Source organism: Populus nigra, chromosome 10, assembly GCF_951802175.1.
Source record: "Populus nigra chromosome 10, ddPopNigr1.1, whole genome shotgun sequence".
Classification (NCBI taxonomy): domain Eukaryota; kingdom Viridiplantae; phylum Streptophyta; class Magnoliopsida; order Malpighiales; family Salicaceae; genus Populus; species Populus nigra.
Genome location: NC_084861.1, coordinates 4,145,023 through 4,165,998, shown reverse-complemented (window position 1 = coordinate 4,165,998; position 20,976 = coordinate 4,145,023). Strand labels below are relative to the sequence as shown.

General features: G+C 34.9%; 3 protein-coding genes across 5 annotated transcripts; 1 reads left to right on the top strand and 2 right to left on the bottom strand.

Annotated features, from left to right (window-relative positions):
• Positions 1-3,393: 3,393 nt before the first annotated feature.
• LOC133705588 (mitotic spindle checkpoint protein MAD2-like) lies at positions 3,394-5,149 on the top strand. Its single transcript, XM_062130877.1, has 7 exons — positions 3,394-3,653; positions 3,779-3,794; positions 3,884-4,014; positions 4,137-4,257; positions 4,357-4,460; positions 4,557-4,678; positions 4,782-5,149. The coding sequence occupies exons 1-7, from the start codon at positions 3,401-3,403 to the stop codon at positions 4,836-4,838; spliced, it is 804 nt and encodes a 267-aa protein (XP_061986861.1). The 5' UTR covers positions 3,394-3,400; the 3' UTR covers positions 4,839-5,149.
• A 629-nt stretch (positions 5,150-5,778) lies between these two features.
• Positions 5,779-11,245, bottom strand: LOC133705587 (trihelix transcription factor GT-1-like). 3 transcript variants are annotated; one of them, XM_062130873.1, is made up of 5 exons: positions 10,479-11,230; positions 8,831-8,869; positions 7,068-7,199; positions 6,660-6,884; positions 5,779-6,224 (listed from the first exon to the last, which is right to left on the bottom strand). In XM_062130873.1, the coding sequence occupies exons 1-5, from the start codon at positions 11,035-11,037 to the stop codon at positions 6,022-6,024; spliced, it is 1,158 nt and encodes a 385-aa protein (XP_061986857.1). In that variant the 5' UTR covers positions 11,038-11,230; the 3' UTR covers positions 5,779-6,021. The 3 variants fall into 3 exon arrangements, with proteins under 3 accessions (XP_061986857.1, XP_061986858.1, XP_061986859.1); XM_062130874.1 differs by having other exon boundaries at positions 6,082-6,472; positions 10,479-11,236; XM_062130875.1 differs by lacking the exons at positions 5,779-6,224; positions 6,660-6,884; positions 7,068-7,199 and adding an exon at positions 7,218-8,004 and having other exon boundaries at positions 10,479-11,245.
• A 3,291-nt stretch (positions 11,246-14,536) lies between these two features.
• On the bottom strand, positions 14,537-18,082 carry LOC133705414 (F-box protein SKIP14-like). The gene is made up of 2 exons (XM_062130600.1): positions 16,468-18,082; positions 14,537-16,022 (listed from the first exon to the last, which is right to left on the bottom strand). Exons 1-2 carry the CDS (start codon positions 17,329-17,331, stop codon positions 15,468-15,470), a joined length of 1,419 nt encoding a protein of 472 aa, XP_061986584.1. The 5' UTR covers positions 17,332-18,082; the 3' UTR covers positions 14,537-15,467.
• Positions 18,083-20,976: the final 2,894 nt, after the last annotated feature.

The window sequence follows — 20,976 nt, the reverse complement described above, 5'->3', positions numbered from 1 at the left end:
CATTTACTTTATCAGGGAATATAATAATAAGGCTTTAGAATGCACAGAGATGATCAAGTGAATCTGAGGCCGTTGATCGGCTAGTGGTCTTGAATGGGGTTCGCATTCTATACGGCTATGGTTTTGTCAGCAAGGATTCTCCTCTCTCATAGACTCGTGGCTCACCTCATGCCAGTTAAATCCTGCATCTTTTTACCCCAGCAAGGCATGTGCTGGGTAGCCGTAGTCGTGTGGAAAGTAAAAGCAGTGACTCTGTAGCTGTACGCGCTGCTCGTGTTAGCGTTAGGTAGCGATGACTGGTAATTATTTGGTTAGTGTCAATTTTGCTTTTAAGTGAAAATATTGTATACATTTTTTTCATTTAACAATTTTAATTTCTCAATTTAGGGTTTTTGTTAGAATTCCTTCACATTACCTGACATCAAATAATTAAATTTCAAAGGTTTTTTTTAATCAAATATTACAATTTAGACAGAATTCTTAATCAAATATAAATAATAAAGTTTCATTGGATATTTATAAACCAATATATAAATAATAAACTTTATGGAAATCTTAAATTTAAAAATGGGTGATATTTTCTTTGTGTATTTAATATTTTAATAGTTTTTATAGTTGCAGTTTAAAAAAATAAATTTAAAAGAAAATATTTTTAGATGTTATTTTTTAAAAATATATTTAAAAAATAAGTGTTTAATTAAAACCATTGTGATATGAATTTTTGCATGTAAAATAAATAAAAAATATATTTTTATAAATAAAAAATAGGTTATTTTTGCTTTTATAAAATTTATATTTGAAACATAATTATATGTAGATTGAATATAAAAATTAAAAGTTATTTAACTAATTGAATATTTTTTCTATTAAATAAAAAATTAAAGTTATTACGATACCAAATACCAAACAGTATTTGAGTTTTTGTCTTCAACTCTTAATTTTAATATTCAAGGGTGTAATCGTTCAATTTTTGTAATTAAGGCCATGTTTGTTTCTTGGAATTCATTTTCCGGGAAACCACTTTCCAAACTTTCCTGTGTTTGTTTGCCACTAGGAAAGTTGGTCAACGGAAAACACTTTCCGGTCAACGAAAAACACTTTCTGGTCAACGGAAACACTTTTCGGTCAACGGAAAACACTTTCCAGTCAAAGAAAAATTTGTGTTTGTTTTCCGGAAAGTGGTTTCTGGAAAACCACTTTCCAAACTTTCATGTGTTTGTTTGCCATTGGAAAAGTTGGTAAATGGAAAACACTTTCCAGTCAAAGGAAAATTTGGCTTGGTTTTCAGGAAAGTGTTTTCCTGAAAAATTTGGGCGGAAAACACTTTCCGGAAGTTGTGAAAAATTTAGAAATGTCATTATTTGCTGATTATATCAAATTTGATCCTCAAACTTTTGATTGCTATATATAATTTGTTTTGAATATTTATTTTTCAATTTCTTCTCTTAAAATTTAATTTTTATATTAATTTTGGTCATTATTTTTATAATTGCTATTTGCTTTTTCCTTATCATTTTTTTATTGAAATTTTTTGTCTATCAAATTTGATCCTCATTCTTTTGATTTTTACTTATTTTATTTAAAATAATTTATGAAATGTTAATTATTATTATTTTAATTTTTTCACCTTTTATTTTTTTTAATTTTTTAGATTTGATCTCTATTATTTTGATTATTATTTATTTTATTTGAGATAATTTATGAAATTATATTTTTTTTTTCAATTTCATTCTCATTCAACTTTTTAATTTATAAGATTTGTTCCTCATTATTTTAATAAACTTGAAAAAATAAAACATTAATAAGTTATTTTCCAGCTCATTTTCCTTAACATAACCAAACACTGGAAAGTGTTTTCCAACTTATTTTCCATTACACTACCAAATATCGGAAAATACTTTCCCGGAATTCACTTTCCCAGGAATTCACTTTCCAAAAACAAATTACTTTCCTGCAAACAAACAGGGCCTAAGTGATTTTGTTTGATTCTACTAAGCATGTGCTAATTTAGTTGTTAAATTAACACGTGGCAGACTTATATGTATTCCAAGTGTATAAAAACAATTCATTTTATTTCCAATCGAGTTTATGTATTTTTTTTATATTTTAATTTGAATATATTTTTTAATGTTTTTTTATTTGAGTTTCTTATTTTAAAAACATATTAAGGGGGTGTTTCCAATTTTAAAAGTCAATAAATAACCAATTTATGTAATTATATCCAAAAATCTTTATGGTGTTTAAGCTATAATTAATAACATTTTATAAGTTACAGTTTAATATAATTAACTAATATGTCATGTCCAATTATGGGTATTTTTTAAATGTCAAAATTTCTAACTATAATAAAAAAAACATTTTATAAATTACAGTTTTATCAAATTTTTTAATATAATTCACGAATTCTAGCCTAAATCTGTAGAGAGAGCTTTGGCTGATTGCTATCTATGTGTATATTTGATATAAAATATTTTTCAATTAAAATGCAGCACAATTATATTTTTCATGTTTTTAATTTTATTTTTGATATTATTATATAAAAATCATCTAAGAACACCTGAAATTTTAAAATAAAAAGTAATTTACAAAAAGTTTTCAATTCAAAAACAAACACTTAATAACTTTTGCCCACCTCTCTCTCCACCTTGTAGGTTGTTTGATATAGTTTTTATTTATGTTTTAAGATATATTTTTAAAAGTATTTTTAGCTTGAAAAACATTAAATTAATAGTTTTTCAGTGTTTTTTGACAGTTTTAATGTATTGATGTTAAAAATAAAAAAAATCTAAAAAAATTTATTTTAATACATTTTTAAATGAAAAGTTATTTTAAAAAATACCATACACCACAATGTCAAACAATGAGTGTTTGAAAGTGTGATAGCAGTTTCTTTTCAAAGTATTTTCCATTCCAAAACACATTAAAATAATATTTTTTAAAAAAATTATTTTTAACATCAGCACATTAAAATGATCTGAAAATATAAAAAATATATTAATTTAAAAAAAAATTTAAAATTTTAAAATTTTTCAAAAATACTTTCCAACCGCAGTACTAAATAATATCTAGATGGTGTTTGGGAGTATGATATCGTTTATTTTTAAAACTGCTTTTTACTTTAAAATATATTTAAATAATATTTTGTTATTTTTAAAATAATTTTTAATATCAGCATATCATAATAATTTAAAAATTAAAAAAAATCTAAATAAAAAAATTATTTTTAAGAAAAATACTGTTTCAAACGGTTCCCACCGTATCTTTGTACTCTGTAGCCGCTTCACCAAGCGACATGGCGTCCGAGACAATCCCTACGAGCGCACTGTCGCAACATTTGAAAGAAAAATAATATCAAGAAAAAGCCAATCCCATTTTGCTACCGTTAAAGGCGCACTTTAAAATGGTGCCGTTGTTGTCAGCCTCGAGACCCAGAGGAAAACTAGCCGTTACTTGCCCTAACGTCTTTACATTACATTTCATCACTAATCTATTACTCGCTCACCAAACCCTGATTTCTTGCAATCAATTCTCAAATAAACAAAAACCCATCTTTCTTTGTACTTTGATTTCAAAGAGAATCATGGCATCAAGAACGGTTGCAAAAGACATAATCACTCTCCGTGGCTCTGCAGCGATTGTTAGTGAGTTCTTTGGTATGTGATAGTCTCAATCTCCCCATTTGATTCCTTTCTTGAATTCAATTTGTTAATTTATTCGTTGAATCTTTATCAAGAACTTTGGATGATATTTTGCTTTTAATCCTTGATCCCCTTTTCAGGTTATGCAGCAAACAGGTAAAGTTTATAGAATTTAATTTATGTTTTCTTGTTTGTTTTTGTTATTTGTTTTGCAATTAATATTGATTGGCTGATTGTTGATTTAGTATACTTTACAATCGAGGGGTTTATCCAGAAGAAAGTTTTGTGAAAGTGAAGAAATATGGGCTCCCAATGCTGCTTACTCAAGATGAAGGTGTTAGATCCTTTATTTCTAACTTGAATGCTCAGTTATCAGGTAACTGATGGTTTGATTCTAAATGAATTTCGTATACAAGTTTTGTGCTCTTTTCCCAAAATTGATGCCTTTGCATGTGGTGTTGTTGATCACTGAAATGGTTGGTTTTGAATTCTGTAAAGAATGGCTGGAAGCTGGAAAATTACAGAGGGTTGTTCTGGTGATCATGAGTAAGGCCACCAATGAGGTCCTGGAGAGGTGGAATTTCAGTATCGAGACTGATAGTGAGGTTGTTGAGCAAGGGTAATAACTTTGTCTAGAGTCCAAACTCCTTTTTCCTTATGATATAAAATAATATCTTCTGAAGTCTTGGGTTGATTTGTTGCATGATTATGATTTCAGAGTGTCAAGGGAAAAGAGTGACAAAGAAATTATGAGAGAGATCCAGGCAATCATGCGTCAGATTGCATCAAGCATTACTTACTTGCCATGCCTTGATGAATCTTGTAAGAATCATTTGCTGATTCCTGATCAATGAATTTTGTTATGTTTTGATGATTTCTCGGTTACAATTATCGAATTTTGTCTCTTTCTTGCTTTAGGTGTTTTTGATGTGTTAGCATACACTGATAAAGATGTTGCAGTCCCATTCACCTGGATTGAGAGTGACCCCAAACTTATTGCCAATCCACAAATGGTGAAATTGCATTCATTTGACACCAAGGTGAGTTTGGAAATCAAGTTATTCTTTATTATGATTTCTTTTTGATGGATAATGACAGAATATATGGTAAACTACAAGCTGACTTGGTTGTTGGATTATGCAGATACACAAGGTTGACACTCTGGTTTCGTACAAGAATGATGAATGGGATGAACAGTAGAGGTGGCCCTATCTTTTGTGAACTGTTTGTGGATTTCTGCTCCGGTGTCTGTCACTGTGAATCTTTTATTCACATGTTCTAAGATCGGTTGCTAGAAAAGTATGTACCGATTGTAATCGATCATGTCTGTTTTTGTCGAAGTTGAAATGAAGGAGCAAATCTAGGCCTTGCTTCCCTGTTTTACTTGTAATGAATGCAAGTACATCGAATCTGAATCCACAACGAAGGAACTTAGCTATGATCTTTTGTACATTTCCTTTCTCGCATTATCTATTTTTCGAATCCGAATCCACAATGAACTTTATCTGTGATCTTTTGATTTCCTTTTCCTTTCAAGCAAGATCTATTCTTCTTATCGCCAGGGGTGGCAGAAAATGCACCCCAGAAACAGGATTTTGGAATCCTCTGATTTTTCCAGGGAAACTGGAATTTACTGAAAAGGACTGCTGTATCAACAGCGATCGGGCTGGGAATTGATTTGCTTGGCATTGCAACTATCCTTTGTACATTTCCTTTTCCTTTCTCGCATTTTCTATTTTTCGAATCTGAAATCACAATGAAGGAACTTTAGTTTCCTTTTCCTTTCCTGCATTATCTATTCTTCTTGTCGCCAGGGGTGGCAGATAATGTACCCCAGAAACAGGATCTTGTAATCTTTTGATTTTCCAGGGAAACTGGAATTCACTGAAAAGAACAATATCAACAGCAATCGAGCTGGGAACTGATTCGCTTTGCATCGCAAGTATCTTTAACCAAACTGATTCTACCCTACTCACCTGGATCGTTGATCGTTCGAATTCTGAACACTCACATTTTTCAACAGTCAAAAGGTTGAAATCAGATAAGTTCCCACCTGGAAGAACAGAAACAAAAATCATCCCACCTGGGGGGAGAAGAACAGAAACAAAAAGGGTGCGCTTAATAAAGTAGAGGGCGACGATTAAAAAAGGTGGTAAAATCTGATGTCAGTGAAATAAATGATACTTTTTTGTCAATGAAAATACATATTTACAAACACTGGATGTCCATGGATTAAGAGAAACTTGATCTAGTCTCCTACCATTCAACAAAATTACAGCATGCTGTACAATTGTGTAATACAGTTCCCCGGCTATGGCATAACAGCGACTTTATGGTGGCAATGTGAGCAATTAAAGAGGAGAAGTAGCAGGTATGAGATGCTTCAACTCACGCCCCGGTATATAGCATCATGCCGAAGATCATCCATACTATCAATGTTTCTATAGCCATCAAACTCCCTTAGACAAGTCCAGCCCCGGCGAGAAAGAAAATCACGGTAGTCGTCTTCAGTATAGAATATTTTCTCTTCAGTGTGCATTGGGATGTGGTCTGACTGATCATACAGACAAACTTTGATAGCTAGCCCTGAATAGATGATATACATTAGTGTTTAATAATAATTCTGCAATTTTTATTCTGAATGTCCAAGAATTGGGTCGAAATGGTGAAGGGACTTGGCCTAATAATGCTACAATTGCTTTTTCCTTTTGGTCGCTGCTATGCCTGTACGATAAATGCTCTAAATAACCTTCGCAATGTGAAAGCAAACAATTACTGTCCTAGTAAAGAAACAATAATTGGACTGATATAGATCATTTTTTGCTTTACACACCCTGCACAATTAACAAAAGTCTTCAAAAAACAATATAATTCAAGGTAACTACTAAACTAAGTAGCTACAGAATTTCACAATCTCGAAAACTACTAAGGGTATCATACAGGTTTAACAATCCTTAGTTAGGCAGTTAAAAACATAGAGGAAAGATTTTATAAGAATATGACAGTAGATGCATAAATTACCTTCATCAAGGTGAAGAGTGTAATTCCCTAAAGGCATGTCCCTGTCAAGAGCACGAATTATCTGGTCTTCATCCTCCAACCAAAATGCTCGCTTAGTTCTCAATCTGAAAGCAGACTTGATTGCCTCCCTAATGGCATCTGTGGTGCCATCAATGCCAATCCTTCTTGTGTAGTCCCCAGATTTGACTGATATCACCCTCCCACCAAATGATTGACTCTCAGCACCTGATATTAGAGAGGTCATATCAAAGTTGACATAAGATCTCCATCATCTCATCAAAACGATTGAGAGCAAGTAGCTCAGGATCACAAGGGGCTTAGAAAAAATTCATCCGGCCAAGTCATTAAGGAAATTTTACATTTTAAGCAGAAAGAAGTTTTATACGTTCTGCTCTTAGTAAACTTTACCATTCCCAGGGGTCTCCCTCCAATTCCAAGGAGGAACTCCACTTGCTGCAACTGCATCAGCGGCGGTGATGGCAAGGGGATGTCCATCATGATCCAGACGTCTTTCCAAATTGAGTGTTGGCCTTGCACTGGCTGCATAGCAAAGAACTTAAATGAGGAAAATGAATATCTATTTTGAGAGAAAATCAATAGGAAAAGGAAAGTAAAATGATAACAATAACAAGTAGAATGGTAAAGTGGCCAGCTGAACTTGAAACAGCGCATAAGAAAACATCTGAACTTATTTTCTGACAAAAATCAGTAACTTGTTTGAGAACACTGTGGGACAATTTTTTTTAATTTATCCTTTTTGGAACTATTCAAAAGATCTCTTTATTCACCGTTTTTCATGTTTGAACTTTGATCATCACTATGCTTCCTATCTTTCCTCTTCAAAATGAGAACAATGTTGCACTTACAATTTTGTCATGATAATATTAGCAAACTGTAATTTTTTTTTATCTTCTACCATATCCTTCAAAATGCATAATCAAAGTTACACATTACTACAATATCTTTGACAGAATTTTCTTGAAATGAACTACCATTGATAAACTTATGAGTGGAACATATAGGTGTGTGGGTGAGTAAAATAGTAATTGTAGCTGCAAGTCTCTGGAGGATAAAAGCCCTTGAAGATTGTTGTCAGGCTAGGTGAAAACTTCAAGGCTAAAATTAGGAGGTACAGAGGAGGGAAAGAACTTATTTCTGGTATTGCAGGTTCCCAGTTCTATGTTGATATTTGAGGTAAGTGATTCAGGAGGGATCTGAAGAAACCTTGTGACACTCTAGTGGCATACACTACTATAAGAAGGCACCTTCCTGATGCCAATTCTGAGAAGCTCTAGTGGTGTTGTGTTGATGCAAAGCAGGATCACATATAAAATGATCTAGATTCCTAATAAAAAGAGAATATTGAGATTTTTGAGATCCAGTAATTGGTTACTGCAGAATATCAAAAGTATATCTAATCCATGCAGGATACATTTCTCAAAGCTTTGATTCAGAACAAGCAGAACAATGATTTGTTTTACTACCAAGAGGATAACATTCACCTTCATTGCTGTATAAGAGAATAGGATAGACAATTACATTTCAGCTTCTTTGAAAAGCCTTTTTGGGAAACAATTGCACTGTTCAGTCAAGACTTTCCAATAAGCTGAAAGCTGTATACAGCTAAAAATATTTTTTTTTCATCATTTAAATATGGGGCATAAAGAAAGAGGTTGTATCTCCCTGGCCAAGGTACAGCCAGGATCTAGTTTGCTGCTTCTGGGATGGCCACGCACATTGCAAAGGATAGTTTTGACAATTGGCTTTCTATGCAAGAACATATTTGATCTTTGAAGTTTTCTATGCAAGAACAGATTCGACCTTTGAAGCTATGCTAAATTAATTTCATGATCATAAGGGTAGCATCTTGACTTGTTGACCTTCTAGACCACTTCCATATTTGCTTGAGGTTGATTCAGATGAGAGCTACTTGATATGCATTCACTAACCCCACCCACACATGAACACACAGCAGTAGCCGAAAAAGATCCATGTCTTCAACAAAAAACATAAATAGGCAGCAAACAAACAAACACACACAGAACTAACTACAATGATTAGAAATCAGTAACGGTGAATCCATGTCTTCAACAAAAACATAAATAGGCAGCAAACAAACAAACACACACAGAACTAACTACAATGATTAGAAATCAGTAACGGTGATTTACCTTCCACTGGTCCAAATGATATACTTGTATCTTCAAAGCCTGCGTAAGCCAAACAGATGGTATGATGAAAACCCAATCATAATGACAGAACCAAAAGTTCTGTATAAGTTGTGAATTATAAATTAAGTATCTTGACGGTCATTGGAACAAGAAATGTCATATGGCAATAAATTTATCAGAAGCAAGGGAAGCTAGAAAAGATAAAAGTACACTAGCAAAGATAGTGGACAGAGATGCTGGAATATTTTTGCCCAATTTCCCATCACCAAAAGTGGCGCCTCTGGCAACAATTAGTGGTTAGAAAGGTAAGTGTGCAGTTACGAAAAGATAAACTGTACAGTTTTGCTCACAGGTCCCAACTAAGATAAATAAATAGGAGAAAGGAAGAAAATCTAATAGTTAAACATCCACACCATTGCCCCTCGAAACAAACAAACAAAAAAATAAAATCAATAAATTTATCGAGCATGACAATCATGACTTCCTAACATCTGCATATGAATCCTCAGAAATCTATTTTTGGTGTGAAGTTATGTAGTTCAGATGTCATCCAAAATAAAAGCATAAAAGGTTACCAGATAACAGGTTTTCAGTCAAAATCTAATGATTATCAAAACAAGCATTCTGGAAAAAGAACTCTCGCGCAGATATATGCGTACAAAAGTTAGAAAGCATGACAAAAACACACAAGCATGTTCTTCAATCATTTGCTTAACTTCTTAGATCAGCATCCACCATCTGGTTTACAATGGGGAGAAATCATGCAAGTGGCACGGGAGTTAGAAACACCTAATAAAGAATCGCATAACCATGAAAATCAACATGTTCATATTACTCACAGGCCCACAAGCCCCAGTCATTACATCACCAGTCTCAGAGTTTCAGTAACACAATAAGCCAAATTTGGGCAGCTTGCAGAAGGACACAGTGCTATACTTTCTATCAGGACCCCAAGAGCCACATGACTTCTGTAATTGTCACAGAAAGTTGGTTCGCATGGTGTATGCTGATTCCACAACCCTCAGTTTCAAGTCAAACATGGAATCACTAGAACACCTACATTAAGTACTGATCTCACTCATGAAAACTTGATTTTTCTAGTTCCTCACATTATAAGCCAAACCTTGGTCTTTCCTCGTGCCAATCATAAACCCATAACTATGTTTTGATAACCCTTTAGCCAGTATCCAGCAACCTAGCTGCCATAACAAATGCCACCTATCCTAGCTCTCCTCAAATCATACACCCTAAATACATTCCATCGTCTAGAAATTCAAAACTATGAAACAAAATATTTTAACATGCCCCCAAGACATGGGCTAATTCCTAGATAACGTTTTGCTCTATTTTCGCTAGTTATGTCCTATATCACATCAAACATATCACACGGTAATCTAGTTTCCAGAACGCAGAAACCAACCAAAAATATCAATTTCCAGAACAAAATTTCAAAGCAACACTAGATAACACTCTATTTTAAGAAATTCATTACCAAACACCCAAAAATAGAAATCCACACAATCAAAACTATCCAGTAGTTGTTGTCTCAGTTTGCAGCATAGAAAAAGAAATCCAACACCAAACGAAACAGCCCAATCCAATTGGAACCAAAATTAGGAAAAACTGGGAACTCAAAGCCAAAAAATACCTTTATCAGAAAATTGCATGTAAGAATCAACTTTAGGAGTAGGGCACTTATACTGAGAATTCTTATTCCTTCCCCTCAAAATCTCATCAATCTCCTTGTAATACGACATTTTAGCAGACCCACTTCCCCTATCTTGATGCTTCGCCTTCTTGAACTCTTTCAACAAGTTCCTCCACTTGTCGGTGCACATAGTCGGCGATCGATCGAAACCTTTATCCCTCATTTTAGTAGAAATTTGCTCCCACAGGTGCTTATTTGACTTGGAAGTATTGAAGAGACCATCCATTTCTCTGCGAAACCCGATCAGACTTCGGGTTTCGTCTTGAACCCATGTCTCAGCTCGCTTCTTGGGTGCTTTGACTTCGTGGTTGTCATCGCCGCTGCTTTCGCCGAGAATCATCTGGTGTGGGTTGGTAGCAGCGGTGATGGGGTGAAGATGAAGAGGTGGCAAATCGCCGTTGGAAGAGACAACTTCGATAATCATGTTGTCTCTAGAAGACGATGGTCCTACTTCTTCTTTGTAGAAATCGAGAGGGCGAGGCTTCTCTGACAAGTACATGTTCGGTCTTTTTATTATTTCTTTAAGGTTTAGGAAGGAAAGGGAGGGTTTTGTTTACAGGAGAGAAATGGGGATTGGAAGGGAGTGGCAACGAGAGAAGAAGACGAACAGCGGCATTCTGTCTGTCTGTCTCGGGGGAGGTCTGGATTTAATAATGGAATTTTATTTTATTTTTACACTCTCTGGAAGACTGTAAGAAAAGATGTTTAAGCGAGGAATTTTTTTATTTTTTTAACGAAAGGTTTTAAGGTAGCAGAGATTGAGTGCGTGCGTGACGTAAAAGTGAGTTTTAATATTTTTTAAAGCTGAATAAATAATTTCTAAATTAATATAGTACTCGGTACGGGAAAGTATGTAGAGACAATGAGGAGTGTTGCGCACGTGTAAAACCAACAAATTTCAATTTAATTTTTATATTTTTAGATAATTTTGATGTGTTGTTATTAAAAATAAATTTTAAAAATTAAAAAATATATATTATTTTAATATATTTTAGAATGAAAAAACTTTAAAAAACAATAAACAAACTAACTGATGTGGCCAGCGCTTCCAACTGTTGAGCCAGGAGCTGGTTTTTCTAGCGTTTCCGGCTGTTTGGGCCACGCCCAAGCTCATTTATACTGTTGCCACTTCTATAGTTGTTTTATTATACTCAGGGAAAGTTATTCGGCGATAATACATGAGATTTTACAGGAATTTTGGTGCAAAATGCGATTCCTGCTAGGAAAGCTTTGTTGCATGGGGGTGACGAGGAGGTCAAGTCATATATATGCCAGCCAGTATCTACTGACAAACAGACAGGACTTGTCATCGTTAAGAGCTTGAAGTTAGCTACGGAGTCCAAATTGCTGTGCAGGGAGATTGCAGGTCCTGTTGAGTTTTTTAGGTGATGGAGTCTTAAATTATATACTGCAATTTATCACTCCTAGCTAGATATATATAAGCAGCTTGACCATGCTGAGAGATCACCCTAGCTTGTTGCTATTTTCTTCTATAACTCTTCTCCTCTCCTTCTCTCGATTAATCTTCTTAATTTTCACTACGTACCCACTCCCCCAACAAGCGTGATGGATTCTCGATACATGAAAGTTTCCTTCTGTCCCTTTCTTCTAGTACTCTTCAGTTACTGTTGGCAAGAGTTTCATCACCATTCCCAGCTTTACTTTGCTCACAAGTGGAACAAACTCCTTTTATAAGATGGACAGTGTATGATATGTTCAAAGGATTTGCGGCACTTGGAGTCCATGAACGAGAGAAACGAGGATGAACAACTGGAAGAGCAGCTGGATGAAATAGCTTCTGGGAAAAGGTTGTGAATTGGCTATGAAATATTTAACACCCATGCCACTGTTAGTACCGAATAAGAATCTATTCTTAAGATATAAACAACATCATTCCACATATTTTATAATTAAGTTGGGCAGTCCTTGATTTGATGGCACGGACGAACGATGCAGCAATTTGCTAGGTTTGGCGTGGATATTTGGTGTCCTAGACAGGTGTGAGATAGCCTTCATCTCTACTCTAGAGATGGACTGTCAAATTCATGGGCAGCTTGTTCCCTGAATGACAACTTTTTGAGCCTGATACCCTTGTCAAGTGCAAGAAGGTGGCCAACATAATGGATGTGGGCAAAATTTAAACAGCAATATTGAGCTAAAAAAAGCAAATGGCGGTTGAGACAGCTTTCAAAAAATGTTTGAGCCAAGATAAGTAACATGCACCCCACTAATTCCTCCACTCAAATGAGACGCAGTTGAGTCTCTAACTTTTAAACCTTTCTGCTTTCATTCAATCAGACTGGTACACCTTCATTTATGGTAGGATATCTCGAATAACTCTTAATGTTAGGCAATTTCTTTTGTTCGTCTTCTGATAAATTGCCAGGAATGCTGGCTCCATGTTTGATTGCAAGTGTTTGCAATATGTTGTCTCATCTCCTAATTCAGTATAACTTTATGTTACACGATTTCTTTGGTTCGTCTTCGGACATAATGTGTGGAATGCTTGCTATAGTTTGATTGCAAGTGTGTACTGTATGCTGCCAACTTCTATCTGTGACACCCACAATGTTTAGTGAGAAGCACCGACTGCTGACCTATATGTTTGAAATGACATTCAACTTCCTTCTTCTCGTCCATGGTTTAATTTCCAGTTGTAAGGATTATAATGACATGGGGAAGTGCAAGTAAGCTCGACTGATAATACTCATGTGTTAAGAAGTTAATTAGAAGAAGAAGAAATTACTTGTTTGAATCCTACCATTTGTATTTTTCAAGGTATGTAAGTATGTGATCAACTAGGAATCTTGAGTTGACGGACTCTCTTCAATAATTTGATTTTTGAAAGTGATTATCCACCCGTGAGTTGTATCCCGAGTGTGTCCATGATATATATATCTTTATTTGAATCCTATCATTTGCATTTCTTAAGATATGTAAGTCTGTGATCGACTAGGAATTTTAAGTTGATGGACTCTCTCTCCACTCGTGAGTCGTTTCCTATAAAAAATTAGCATAGGGAAGTGCAGAGCTGAATCTACCCTTATCCATTTATGTCTAAAAGCAGGTGGGCGTTAATTCTGCTATCCAGTAATTATAATGATTTTAAAAAAAAATCATTTGAACAATCCGCTACCAGTGCAGCAACCACAAAAATATACTGCATAAGGGGTTGAATGCCTAGCGAAAACATGCAGTATTACCGTGTTAATACTCTTTGGCAGTAAATTGATGTCCAATTCCTGCCCTGTGATCAGGCGATGTGGTACTGGTACTTCCTTTAAGAAACTCTGCCCCAAGTCAAGCCCCAGTTGAAAAGCAAACCTCTGGCATTTCATCTGTTCATGGTTTCTGTCAGAAAATTAAGCTTAACTATCACATCACCTTGAGATTATCACATTCACTAGTTAATTAGTTATGACAGTAATTACAAGAACTTAGATTCTAACATTCAACTAAAAGCACCAAAAGCTAGCTACATGCTGCAATCTTGGACTTGTACCCAATAGCAACCTCTTTCCTTTTTCTTTTCTTTTTTTTTATAACAGGGATATTCGGGTCAACTTGCGCACACCTCAACTAATTTCATGGATCCTGAAGTTAACGATCATATAAACCTCTAGTAATTATCATATTAGCAACCACAGAGTTAGCAAACAAAACTAGCAAACCTCATAGTTCCAAATTTTTATCATTGAACCACCTACTAAATGGTTACCCTATAGCAACCTTGCTTAAAGGGATGAGGCTTCAAGTTCAAATTCTATTCTATCAATCATAGTTAATCGCAGGCAACCAAAAAAGAAAGAAGAAATCGCATAAAGTGGAAAACAAGAGCAGGCCAGACAACAGAAGAATATTGCTGCTGGTGCAGGTTTTCTTCTCTCTTTGACGTACGGACCTTCGCCCCAGAGATTCATAACCATGATGCGGGATGCCCAAAAAGAATATCTTGGCAACTTTCAGCATATGATTTAAAAAGCACCACTAGAAGCATATATTCAACGCAGACTCATTTATTTTTAATTGAAAAGGCGAGGCAACAGTTTGACACCCATAGTTGACCACATAAAATCTTACAATCCCCCTAGGATCAATGTTAATACATGACCACCATGGTAGGGGAAAACAGATTTTGATTGTTTATTCTACAGACAAGGAAGCAAGCTAGGAGCCAAGAATAAGATCACAACAGAAACTAGTAATCTATCAGTACTAAAAGTAGTAGATCTCATACTCCCACAGTCCAAGCTGAAAACGCCTGCAAAATAAGGATTGGATTGATACTGCACACAGCATATACCAATAACGGTTAGACCGAGGTCAGCATCACATGATATCCTACACGGCAGGACAACAAACCACTCTATTCAGGCGACAGAGAGATCATGCAAGTTTATTCCGAACAATGGCCAATCTCACAGTACAACATGCCATTTCCAATCATCGTCAAAAATTACATATGACACTGACAGTACTCAATGTACCACACCCCACTTCCATGCAGGTACATATGCCAGCTCTGTACGTCACACACAGGTGAAACCGATCCTCTCTTCCCTGGAATTGATTACGTGCGATAATAAGAAAAACTGGAGACAAGAGAGATGCTTAGCTGCCAACAGTGCACGGAGTACTAATCAACCACTCAAAATCCATTGCTATCTGTTCTCTTTTCTGTTTCTGCAGTGACTTTTTTTTTGTTGTTGTTGCTTCTCCTTTCAACAGAAAAAAATCAGGTATACTATTGAAAATGCTCCTATCCCAACTTGAAGTCTAACAGCTGCACCATAGAGGCTCACCGGACTTGGAGGGAAAAACAAGATAGAAAGGAACCTTTATCCTAAAAGGCTGCATCGATTTTTCTTCTTAGATTCTCAATCATCAATTCTGGAATAGTCAACAGAACACAAGAGCAGGCATCTGTCTCTAGCCATGAAGATGAAGGCTGCAGGAAGATTCTTGGAGCTCAGGAAACTTGTGCGAACCAATCTTCCTATCTTGCTTCTCTTGACATTTCAGCGGCTGCTTCCAACAATCTGAACAAAGCAACTCAAGACAAAAAGTTTCCTCGTATTCACTGTCATTAATACAACGGCCACACTGGGCACACCGTGCAATGCAAAGGGTGCAAGCCCTGCAAGCCCGAGAGGGATGCTCGTTTCCCCGGCAACCCTCTGCAGGGCAATCATAAACTAGTCTCAGGTTCTGGCATCTTGGGCACATTTCAATATCAATTGCACGATCATCCTCACATGACAGATAAAAATCTCCCCTGTGATAAAAATGTGGCTTGTGAACATTCTGCTGGGTGTGGCTATCTCGGCCCAACAAGACCGTCAACTCTTCAAAATGCTTCTGTGTCACACCATAGACCCCGCCAATGCGTAAATGCTTCACTCCCTGAGCTCCTGTATTCTTGAATGCCTTTAAGCTGGTCACAATGCCCTCAATGCTGAGTCTTGTACATCCAGGCACACTCAACTGCGGATAAAAAAGAGATGGAAAGAAATATTAGCATCTTATCAATCAAAAAGGCAGTATAGACAAAACAGGGAAAACTGGCACAAAAATATCGAGAGCTCATAAGAAAAATTGAAGCCCAAAAATTTTCTTCCTTTAGCTGCGATTGTGCTTCTGAATTCACTATGAATAATTTTCTTCCATGTCTACATTCAAGCGCAGAACTCTCTTAAAACAAGGTCGAGAGAATAATTAGCTCAAGCAGTAAATAACAAATAATCAAAGGGGGTACACCAACCAAAAGACTGAGCAGAGCGTGATCTTATTTGGGTCAAACAATGAAATAAATATAAGGCAATTAATTGAATTACAATGGGAAAATGAACACATTTTCCAAAGTCCCAACAAATAATGATAAAGATTGAGGAATCAATGCAAGAACAAGGTTAGATGAACATGAACTCACCTTGGTCAGCCTTGGATTACTTTTGAGCACCTGCTTCAACCCATCATCAGTAATCCTAGGACACTTCACTAGGCTCAGACATTGCAAGTTACCTTGAGCCCTATCAGTTAACTGCAAAAGAACATCTTCAGTGATCTTCTCATTCAATGGTTGATCTATGTGGATGCTCCTCCATAAAAGCGGGTCACTTCGAACAGTATAACAAAGGGATTTGCAAACAGTTTCAACAACAAGAAGATCCCGCACTCCCAGATAACCAAGAGCAAAAGCAAACGCTGGATGAGGAGCTCCATCAGAAAAAACCACATGACCCTTTTGGAATTCTCCACTGCTCTCATCCACGACCCCAGCATTCTTACCAATTTCATTCCCCAGACTCAAAACATCCTTCATGTCACAATCTGAGTCAGGAGCCTCGTGAACAGATGCAATCCCCACTTCTATCCCCTCTAGACACTCATCACCAAACCCACCCACTAAATTAGATTTACAACTAAACCCCACATTCCCTGGAAATGCTTGAAACCTCATAGCATTATTCCAAATATAATTCAAGCCAGCAAACAACTGATAATTCCCATCACTCGTGGAAACCTGATCACTACCACAAGCACCATAATCCACCTCCAAATCCTCAAGCCACCCCGTGATAGCAGTAAAAGTGGTACTTATATCCATGTCAAAAGGATCCGATGGCAAAAGATCAATAATATCCTTATGCACCAATTCCTGTGAGCCACTCCTATCCCTTCCATAATCAAAACGATCCTCAACTCTCTCCTGTATAGAAATCCTCATCGGCGAAAGCACATTATCCTCGGAAATACGAGGAAAGAGAGGTCGATGCGAAAAATTCAACGCCATTCTACGCTAACCTAATCCCAATTTCCCCCCCTTCTTTTCTGTGTATTTTTACAGGATTTATTTAGCAAACCCAAAAAGGAAAAAAAAATTAAAAAAAATGACCAAAGAAAAAATCAAAGCTAGAAAGGAGAAGATTGAGAAAAGAGATCTAGCAAGAAAACCCTCGATTCCGGATAGCAAACTAAAACGACGCAACCAAAAATTTCACAGAGTTTCTTGCTACACGTACAAAACCTATAATGAAAATTTTCTACCAGCAAAACGACGCTGTTTTATCTATACAGAACAAAGAATCAACCAATCAAATTTTTTTTGTTATCAATTAGGGTTTACAATAAATAGAATTTAAAAACGAAATGATAGATCAATCAAGAAACGCAATTAAAGAGAAAATAACCTGGACAAGAGCGATAATCGAGAGGAAATTAAAGAAGCAAAACCCTGATTGGTTTCTCCGAGAACGCAATCGACAGTCTCTTGGTATCGAATCCTCGATTGAAGACAGAAAGAACGGGACTTTTCTTTTATTTTTTATGCGAAATTAAAAACCGAAAAATAGACTAATTTTTTTGTGCTTTCGAAGGGTTTTTGTTTTTGTTTTTTTTTTTCTGGTGGAGAATTCGATTCAGAGAGGAAGAGAAAGAGGGGGGCGGGGGAGAGCCTGTCGACGGAGCCACTCAGGAGAGAGGAGAGAGAATTTTTACAAGAACAGAAGGGGAAAAATATAAAAATCGAGGGAGTGAAAGGTAACGGTGAAATTGTCCACGTTTTAGGGGAGAAAGAGAGAGATAGAGTGGTGAACTTGACACGTGTGTACGTGGTAATTTTTATTGGCGACGGTAAATTAAATGTTTTACTCTTTCTTCGCACGCAATGTTCGTGGCGGGATATGCAGTTATGCACTTGTTCCACGCGTCTTCCCTCGTGTTAATTTTACCTTGTTTTCAAAGGGTTTTTGAAATTAGTCCAGAGTTTTTTTAAAATAATATAGTTTTTTATTTTAAATTTATTAAAATAATTTTTTTAACATCAGTTTATTAAAACTATTAAAAATATTTTTAAAAAATTAATTTAATATTATTTTAAGTCAAAAATATTTAAAAAAATACTTAAAAGTAGGAGCAGAAACACCTCTGTAATATTATTAATACTGGATCCACAGGTTTTAAAAATTTGAATTTTATTTTAAAAATGCTCAATCTTATAAAATTAATACTGCTGGCCAGTCTCTCAAATCACTGGCGTGGATGGAGGGGTAGCACTCGACAAACAATTGAAAGCGTAAGGTTTGATGTGATCAAAATTGATGAATCCATTTTACCCGTGATCTATTACCATTTAGCACTTCATGGTTTTGTGGCCGTTGGATCCAGATTGGAGGGGACGGTGTAGATGGGTTCTAGGTTTGACTAGTGGTTAAGTGACCGTTTGGCATTGTGTTTGTAACCGCGTTTTATTAAAATTTGAAATTTTTTTGTTTTTTGCTAAAATTGAGTTCGGTTTATATTTTTTAGATCGTTTTGATATGCTGATGTCAAAAATAATTTTTAAAAAATAAAAAAATATTATTAACATGTATTTTGACATGAAAAGTTATTTGAAAAGCAGTCGTAACTATAACCACGCTTTAAGGGTGAGGGTGAGTAATCCGTACCTGATAGAATATGGACTGTGTGGGGTCCACATTGTCAGGTGGCACAGCGTAGTTGGTGCTCTCGTATGATTCTTGTGATAATGGGATTGGAAGAATTCTAGGCGGAGGCCGGAGAGAGTGCTCTCCTGCCTTTAATTTATACTAAACTTTTCTTCACAGAATTCGCTATATTGACGAACAATATATAGAATCTATTTTTTTTAGTTTAAAAAATATTTTTAAAAATTTTAATTTTTTTTAATTTTAAATAATTTTATGTGATGATATTAAAATTAATTTTTTAAAAATAAAAAAATATTATTTAAATATATTAAAAAACATTTTAAAAATCAATTGATATTGAGCCCAGACATTACTATGGTGGTTTTAACTTTCATGTTTAATTGACGTGTGTTTGTCACTGTGTTTTAAAAGTATTTTAAAAAAATTTATAATTTTTTTTTAAATTAATATATTTTTGATGTTTTTAAATCATTTTAATGCACTAATTTCAAAAATAACTTTTGAAAAATAAAAAAAATTATTAACATACTTTTTTGAGTAAAAAACACTTTAAAAAACAACCACAACCACACTTCTAATCACATTTAATTTAAACAGTATTTTTCCCTGGACATGAAATTTCTTGACATGGAAATATGAAAATATATATCCTTTCACTTCTCATGCAGTGTCATTCCCAGAGAAGTATTTTTTTTCTCTCGTAAAGTAAAAAACCCTCTCAAAGTATTATTATCTAAAAGTTTAATAATTAAATAAAAACCTCCTTGTGTTTGAATAAATATTATAGAAGTCTCTTTTTATATTTTTAATATTATTTTTCTCAATATTAAAAGTGTTCTGGGTGTAACATTGGATTTGTTAATATCTTTAAACTCTTAATTCATCACTGTAATTTCATGATAATTGTTCCAATTTACCCTTTTTGTTCCTTCTTATACTGTAGGCCATTATTGCGAAACAGTGCAAGTCTCAATTCCTTAATCGCAGTCCCAGTTTACAAGAGACAGGCAAAATTTTGAATGGAGGTTTGACTGTTTTAAAAATAATTTTTTAAAAAAATATTTTTTATTTTGGTATTTTTAAATTATTTAATATTCTAATATTAAAAATAATTTTTAAAAAATTAAAAATATTTTAAAAAATAATTACTACATGGATAAAAATAATCTTATGACTCATGGGAGAGGGGACGGAGCAGGGTGAATCCGGAAGGAAAGTGGTGGTGAATTTCCATCAGCTCACTTTTATTCAGGCAGATACAATGCATAATTAAAAAAAAAGATATAAAAATAAATAAAATATTTATTTATAATTACTTTAAAGTGAGTCTTTATCCTAAAATATACTATTACCATGGCTCCAAGAACGATATATATATATATATATATATATATATATATATATATATATATATATATATATATATATATATATATATATATATATTACGTGGGGTGTCCGGGCCAGCTTGCGTGTACCACGACTATTCCCCACGGCCCACTGGATATCCTGCAAGCTCAGGAGCAGGTAAGGCACCGCGGGGATGACAGACGTGCACATAAAAGGTCGAACCCGGAACGGGAACGAAACAAGTTACACAATTGATCACAGCAGCTAGATCCTCAAACGCATAACAAATCCAGAGTTGAAAGATACCGAAGGAATCCTTCACCGCTAAGTTGTCAAAAGCATCCTCGTTGCAAAGCATAACAAATCCTGAAAGCTAAAGCTACCAACAAAGGTGTTGTTCGGGAGTGATCTGTTTTTTTTATTATTAAAGTTTATATTTTTTAGTATTTTTAAATTATTTTGATATATTAATGTAAAAAATAAATAAAAAATATTTTTTTAAAAAATTTATAAACCCTCTTTACAGACAAGACCCTGAGGCCTAAGCAAAAGGGATCTCTCTCGGTGAAAACATAGTTACAAGCCCCCCGGCACGTTTCGATCCAATTCAAGGCTTGCACTGGGTCCTCTTTCATGTC